The 8,307-nt window shown below is 39.6% G+C and overlaps 1 protein-coding gene across 1 annotated transcript; it reads right to left on the reverse strand.

Annotated features, from left to right (window-relative positions):
* Nucleotides 1-649: 649 nt before the first annotated feature.
* Nucleotides 650-1,588, reverse strand: LOC103556896 (olfactory receptor 5AN1-like). The gene has a single exon (XM_008529201.2). It carries the CDS (start codon nucleotides 1,586-1,588, stop codon nucleotides 650-652), a length of 939 nt encoding a protein of 312 aa, XP_008527423.2.
* Nucleotides 1,589-8,307: the final 6,719 nt, after the last annotated feature.

The raw sequence follows: 8,307 nt of genomic DNA on the forward strand, positions 1-8,307 counted from the left end.
ATTCAGATCACCTCCTCCTTCCTTAGACTACAGATGGTGGAGACTGGGATGTAACTGACACTTATTAGATGATTTGCATTGAAAGAGGCCTTAGAAAAACATCAGCTATCACAGAGTGGTCTTCCCAAGAGGCACAACCAGGTAAATTGTATAGCTTTCTTTCTGTCCAAAGGCACAACCTCTCTCTCTGTTCATTCCCATTCTAGTCAGAAACACAGAACAAACATTGGTTACCACCATGTCTGGATTAGGCTGCATCAAAATATTTGGGAGACAAGGTTTCTAATCCCAGGAGCCTCTGTCAGGTATCTCTTCTTTAGGGTCAGAAGCTTGAAATTGAACAGGGCTTAGTCTAAGAAGCAACAAGTTTCTAAAGCTTGATGTTTCACGAATAATTGAACATGGATTAACAAATGACGAGGCCACTCATCATGTAGGGTGAAAGTAATGAACCTCTAGGGCTTAAAGATATAGTATTTGCGTGGCATCAAATCAACTGTTGTCTCATTTTGGCCTATTATCTCTGCCAAATTAAGCATTCTTTGCCCAAAGGCAGTATGAATTTTGATATAGTCTATCTATGCATATTATTGTCAGCCAAGGTGATTCTGACAGGACAAATCAGTAAGAAATCTCATAATCTGTGACCTCAGCAATACTTTCTCTTCTTTTGCAACCTCTTCAAGGCATCTTTGATTTCCTTGTTCCTCAGACTATAAATCAAGGGATTCAACATGGGAATCACCACAGTGTAGAAGACTGATGCAAACCTGTCAAAGCTGGAGGAACCGCCAGAGCTGGAACTCAAGTAGACAAAGATACTTGAGGAATAGAAGAGGGTCACTGCTGTCAGGTGAGAAGCACAGGTGTTGAAAGCCTTGGACCTGCCTTTAGCTGAAGTGATCTTCATAATGGAGATGACAATATAGCCATAAGATATCATGATAATTGAGACATTTATTATCCCAAAGATCATTGTTAATACAGCAGTCATGAGTTGTACAAAGAAAGTGTCAGTGCAGGACAGGACTAACAGTTGTGGCATGTCACAGAAGAAGTGGTTGATGACATTAGGCCCACAGAATTGGAGCTGAAGCAGGGCACACAATTGGGATATAGAAGCAGAGAGTCCAGCCATATAGGACCCCAGTACCATCTGAACACAGAGGGTGGGTGACATGATGGATGAATAGAGAAGTGGATTACAAATGGCAGCATATCGATCATAAGCCATGGCTGTCATGAGACAAGACTCACTCAGTCCCATGGTTGAAAAGATAAAGTACTGAACAGCACAACCCACAAGGGTGATAGTTTGCTGCTCCTGGAAGAAGTTGGAGAGCATCTTGGGGGCTGTGGAGGTCACGTAGCAGATATCTATGATGGACAGATTACTGAGGAAGAAATACATGGGCGTGTGGAGGTGGGAATCCAGCCTTATTAAGATGATGAGGCTCAGGTTCCACGTCAGAGTTGTAATGTAGATCAACAGGAATACAACAAAGAGCACTACCGTGATTCTGGGAAAATCTGAGAATCCCAAGAGGATGAAATGGGTAATCTCTGTTATATTTCTTTCCTCAATCATTGGCTTGGTGCTCCTAAAATTAGAAAACAGACAAGATTCAGGAGAAATGATAGCATTACAAGAATTGTATGTGCCATTTCTTTTCCTCCATTCAACACTGGAAAAGGGGAAGTACTTTGTCGTGGTGGAAACACCTCAATTTTCCATCTTGAATATCAAGAAGTACCTTCTTGGTGCTTCATGTTCTTGATTATTTCATGAGGTTTCATGAAAATTAAAAGATATTTAAAGATTGACTGACAACTATTCCAAAGGGAGGCTAGTACAACTCACTATTGGCCCAAACTATTGTCTTAATTTTAGGATATTTTGTGACCTAAGAAACAGCAAAGCACTGTGATTAAGGATTCAGACTTTAGAGTTTTCGTTCTGATTGACATCATGAAGATGGCAACATAGGACATTCTTGACTTTCATCCTCCTCATCAGGAAAAGGACCAGCAACTATTCATAAACAAGATACCATTGTGAAAATCCTCGAACATGGGAAAGGTGCTGAAGCACCCCCTTGAAACATAGAGACCAAGAAGGACCATATTAGAAGAGTGGAGGAGCAACTACACTCTGTGTGCATCACCCCTTTCACCTGCTGATCCAGTAGCATACTAAGAGAGACCTTCTTGGCCAATGGTGTCCCCACTGGGAAAAAGGAAGTCCAAGGTGGATATCGAGCTCACTCAGAATTATGGGTCACTTCTTGGGAGGTCCACTCTGGTCTCACTCCCAGAGGTCATGAGGGAATCTGTGGGCTTTGACCACTGGGAATAAGATTGTGATGAAGAAGATTGGCAGGACTTTCAGACACCAGGGCTCAGATTTTGGCACACTAGTTCCTTTTTGCAGTGACATCCAGATAGAAACCCCCACCAGAGGCTTTGCACATCTGCAGAGCCTAGATAGTGCTCCCATCAGACCAGGGAACTTGGTAGGGAGTTCTGCCTGAATTGCAACCCCAAATGATGAGACTTGCTGGCCTTGGAACCTGTCCTGATTCCCCACTCAGGCAGGGGAACAAATTCATAGCCCTGTCTAGTGCTGAGTGTAACCCTCCAGCCTGGCCCAACCAAGAAGCCAGGTCAGAACACCTGCAAAACTGTGTAGTTCAGCATCACTTGAGAGTAGAGCTTGTCAAGAAGTGCTACCCTTCTGCAGAGCCAGGGCAGTGGATTCATTTGTCCAGGGAACTCAGTGTACATGGTTATGCCAAATCAAACATGAGAGTTCTGACCTTGCTGGCCTTGGAGCCTATTCTGCCACTCCACCCAGGCGAGGAAGATAATTCATAGCTCTACCTACTGCCAAGTGTATCTCCTAGCCCTTCCCAACAAGGAAACTTGGCTGAAGCCCCTGGGAATCTGCATATCCCAGAAGCATTCAAGCAGAGTGCCTGTTCAGTGGCTTTGACCTTCTTCATAGCCAACCTGGTGGATCCGTCTATCCAGGAATCTTGGTACACACTGCTGCCTAATTTGGGCCCCTGAATAATGATGCTGGCCAGTTTTGAAGCATGTTCTGCTGCCCTGTCTAGGCAAGGAGGCTAATTTATAGCTCTGTCTACTGCTGAGTGCTGTTCCCAGCCCTTCCCAACCAGGAAACCTGACCAGAGCATCCCGGAAGCTGCCTAAACCAGAAACACTTGAGTGGAGAGCTTAGCCAGTGGCTCTGTTCATCTGCAGAGCCAAGCTTGCAGCCCCATCTGACCAGAGAATTTGGTGTACAGTTCTACCTGATTTGGGACCCCAAACAACAAAATATGCTTGCCATTGAGCCTGTTCTCCCTGGCTTCCTGGGCAGAGAAGCTAATTCATAGCCCTGCCTATTGTGGAATACAGCCTTCAGCCCTACCTGCTCAGGAGACTTAACCAGAACACCTGGGAAGCTGAATTGCCCATTCTATAACCCCACATACAGGGGCACCTGAGCAGAGAGCCCAGCCAGTGGCTCTGCTTATCTGCAGAGCAAAGCTTGTGGCCCCATGTGGCCAGGGAACTTGGTGTGCAGTTCTGCATGATTCAGGCCCCCAGTTAATGAGCCGTTCCAGCCTTGAGCCTATTCTGCAGCCCCACCCAGCCAGTGAAGGTAATTAAAAACCCTAACTCCTGCAGAGTATAGTACCCAGTTCTGCCCAACTAGGAAGCCTGACCAGAGAATACGAGTAACAACAGAGCCCACTCTACAGCCATGCTTGGCCAGGAAATTAGGCCAGCAATCCTATCCAACTTTTCCATGCCAGTAGCACCCCTCCCAAACCTCAGAACTCAGTTGATGACCTCTTTCAAAAATAGACCCCAATTGTAAGCCACACCTGCCCAAGGACACTACTAGCTGACCCATCCCAACCCCAAGCTGAGCTGACTGGTGAAGGACTGTCTTTGCCAAAGTGAACGTGTAAAATCTGGGAGTGGAAACTGCTTACTCAAATGTGCAGATGCCAACATAAGGAATCAAGGGTCATTAAAAACCAGGGAAACATAACACCACCAATGGAAACTAATAAAGTTCCAAGAACTGATCCTAAAGAAATGGAGATCTATGAACTGTTAGATGAAGAATTTAGGATATTCTTAAAGAAGTTTAGTGAACTATAAGAACACACATACAACAAAATGAAATTAAGAAAACAAAGCATGAACAAAATGAAAATTTAATAAAGAGAAACCATGAAACAAACAAACAGTAATCCTAGAGCTGAAAAATATAGTGAGTGAACTGAAGACGTCAATAAACAGTTTCAACAACAGACACAATAAGGCAGAAGAGAGAATCAGTGAGCTCTAAGATATGTCATTTGAAATTATCCAATGAAAGGAGCAAAAAGAAAAAGAATGCAAAAGAGTGAAGAAAGCCTACAGGGCTTAGGGACACCATAAAGAGACAAAATATATGCATTATGATAATCCTAGAAAGAGAAAAGAAACAGAAAGGGATAGAATATTGAAAGCAATAATGGCTGAAAACGTCTAAAATCTAGGGAGAGAAATAGACATTCAGATTCATGAAACACAAAGGACCCCAAATAGGTTGAATCATAAAGGGCTACACTGAAACAGATTATAATTAAACCGTCAGAAGTCAAAGAAAAAGAGAAAATTTTGAAAGCACCAAGAGAAAGTGACAACTGGCATAAAAGAGAACCCCCTGAATGTGAAACAATGGACAGTTTCTCAACAGAAACTTTTTGTCAGCAAGGAGACAATGGGATGATATATTAAAATGTGGAAAGAAAAAAAAATTGTCAACAAAGAATATTCTACCTGGCAAAGCTGTCCTGTAGAAATGATGGAGAGATAAAGACTTTTCTAAACAAACAAAAGCTGAGGGAATTCATCACCACTACACCTGCTGTCTGAGAAGTGTAAAAGGTAGCTTTTGGGCTTGCCCTAGTGGTCTAGTGGTTAAGTTTTGTGCACTCTGCTTCAGCAGCCCAGGTTTAATTCCAAGGTGCACACCTACATCACTTGACAGTGCCTCTGATATGGTGGCAGCTCACATACAAAAAAAAGAATATTGGCAACAGATTTTACCTCAGGCCAAAGCATCTTCAGCAAAAAGAGGAAGATTGACAACAGATGTTAGCTCAGGGTAAATCTTTCTCAGCAGAACAAAAGAAGTTCCTCAAGTGAAAATGAAAGGATGCTAATTAACAAGGCAGAACATATTTGAATGCAGGATGTAAAATTGACCGGTAAGAGTAAATGCATAGTCAGAGTCAGGTTCTTTAATATTGTAATGGTGGTACATAATTCACTTACAACACTAGTTTAAAAGTTAAAAACAAACATATTGAAAATAGTGATGACTACAATAATTTGTTAGTGGATACATACATAAAACTGTGTAAATTGTAACATCAAAGACCTAAAGTGTGAGGGGGGATGAAGTAAAAGTGTAAAGTTCAGGAATGCTCTTGAAGTTAAGTTGTTATCAGCTTAAAATAAGGTGTTATAAATTTTACGTAAGCCTCATGATAACCACAAAGGAAAAACCTGTATTAGTTACACAATAGATTATGATAAAAGTCAAAATATACTGCTACAAAAAGACATCAGATCACAAAAGAGGCAACAAGATAAGAAGCAAGGAAAAATGCACCTATAAAATAACCAGAAAACAATTAACAGAATGGCAATGGTAAGTGCTAACCTTTCAATAATTATTTAAAAAAGTTAAATGGATTAAATTATCCAGTCAAAAGACATAGAATGACGGAATACATATGAAAACGATATAAAACATGCTTCCTACAAGAGGCGACTTTAGCTTAAAGACACAAAGAGTATGAGAGTGAAAAGATGGAAAAAGATATTTCAACAAATAGTAACCAAAAGAAAGCAAGGAAGGATACAGTTATATCAGAAAAAATAGACTTTAGTCTAAAAATGCTCAAAAGAGAAAAAGAAGGTCACTATGCAATGATAAAGGGTCAATCCATTAAGGGGATATAACAATTGTAATATTTATGCAAGAAACATCACAGCACATAAATATATAAGGCAAATATTAACAGAACTAAAAGGGGAAATAACGGTGACTTTAGTACCCCACACTCAACAATGGAAAGATCATCCAGAGAAAGAATCAATAAAGAAAGAGAAGATTTGAACAACAGTATAGACCAAATGGACCTAATAGACATATACACAACATGCCATCCAACAACAGCAGGATACACACACTTCTGAAGTGCAACCAGAACATTTTCTAGGATAGATCATATATTAGGCCACAAAACAAGTCTTCACAAATTTAAGAAAATTGAAATCGTACCAAGTATATTTTCTGACCACACTTACATGAAACTAGAAATCAAACAGGAGGAAAACTGGAAATTCAACAACACACTCCTGAATTACCAATGCATAGAAGAAAGAATTAAAAGGGAAATTAAAAAGTGTCTTAAGACAAAAAAATGGAAGAAAAACATACCAAAACTTATAGGAGGAAGCAAAAGCAGTTCTAAGAGGAAAGTTTATAGCTATAAATACATACATAAAGAAAATAGAAAGATCTCAAGTAAACAATCTAATTCTCCTTCTGTAGGAAGTAGATAAAGAAGAACAAACTAAGCCCAAAGTTAGTAGAAGGAAGGAAATATTAAATATAGGAGCAGAATTAAATGAGATAGAAAACAGGAAAACAATAGAAAAGATTAACAAACTTAGAGTTCATTCTTTGAAAACAGAAACAAAATTGGCAAACCTTTAGCTAGACTAATGACGAAAAAATCAATAAAATCAGAAATGAAAGGGGGACTGGTCAACTGATACCACAGAAATACAAAGGATCATAAGAGACTACTATGAATAATTATAGGCCAACGGACTGGACAATCTGGAAGAACAGGATAAATTCCTGGAAACAAACAATCTACCAACACTAGAGCAGGAAGAAATAGAAAATCTGAACAGAGTATTGACAAGTAAGGAGATTGAATCAGTCATCAAAACCTCTCAACAGAGAAAAGTCCAGGGTCTGATGGCTTCACTTGTGAATTCTCCCAAACATTTGAAGAATTAAAGCTAATCATTCTCAAAGTCCTTCCAAAAATTGAAGAGAAAGGAACACTTTCAAACTCATTCTACAATGCCAGCATTACCCTGCTACCAAAGCCAGAAAGGATGCTACAAGAACAACAAAACCACAGGCCAATGTCTCTGATGAATGCGTAGAAATAATTCTCAACAGAATACATGCAAACAGAATTTAACAGCACATTGAAAAGATCATACATTTGGGCTGTCCCGGTGGCACAGTGGTTAAGTTTGCACATTCGGCTTCACTGGCTTGGGGTTCACCAATTCAGATCCCAGGTGCGGACCTAGGCACTGCTTCTCGAGCCATGCTATGGCAGACATCCCACATATAAAGTAGAGGAAAATGGGCATGGGTGTTAACTCAGGGCCAGTCTTCCTCAGCAAAAAGAGGAGGACTGGCAGCAGATGTTAGCTCAGGGATAATCTCTGCCCCCCCCAAAAAAAAATTAAAAATATAATTTAAGAAAAGATCTTATATTATGATCAAGTAGGGTTCTTTACTGGGATGCAAGGACAGTTCAACATATACAAATCAATAAATGGTGATACATCACATTAATAGAATGAAATATAAAAATCATATAGTCCTTTCAATAGATGGAGAAAAAGCATTTGACAAAATTCGTCATCCATTCATGATAAAAACTATCAATAAATTAGGTATAGAATGAACCAACGTCAACAGAATGAAAGCCATGTATGACAAGCCCACATCTAATATCATCTCAATAGTGAAATGTTAAAATCTTTTATCCTAAGATCAAGAAGAAGACAAAGGTGACCACTTTCACCATTCCTATTCAAAATACTATTAGATCCTAGCCAGGGCAATCAGACAAGAAAAAAGGAATCATCAGAATCCAAAAGAAAGAACTGAAATTGTGTCTATTTGCAGATGACATAATTTTATACATAGAAAGTTCTGAAACTCCACCAAAAAAGCTGTTAGATCTAATCAATAAATTTAGTAAAGTTGCAGGATACAAACTGGACATGCAAAAATTCGTAGCATTTCTATACAGTAATAATGAATTATCTGAAAAATAAAGAAAAAAATCCCATTTATAATAGCATCAAAAATAATAAAATACTTTGGAACAGATTTAACCAAAGAAGTGAAAGATATCCCACTGAACACTGTAAGACATAGATGAAAGAAATTGAAGAAGACACAAGTAAATGTAA

The sequence above is a fragment of the Equus przewalskii genome, chromosome 11, assembly GCF_037783145.1.
Source record: "Equus przewalskii isolate Varuska chromosome 11, EquPr2, whole genome shotgun sequence".
NCBI lineage: Eukaryota > Metazoa > Chordata > Mammalia > Perissodactyla > Equidae > Equus > Equus przewalskii.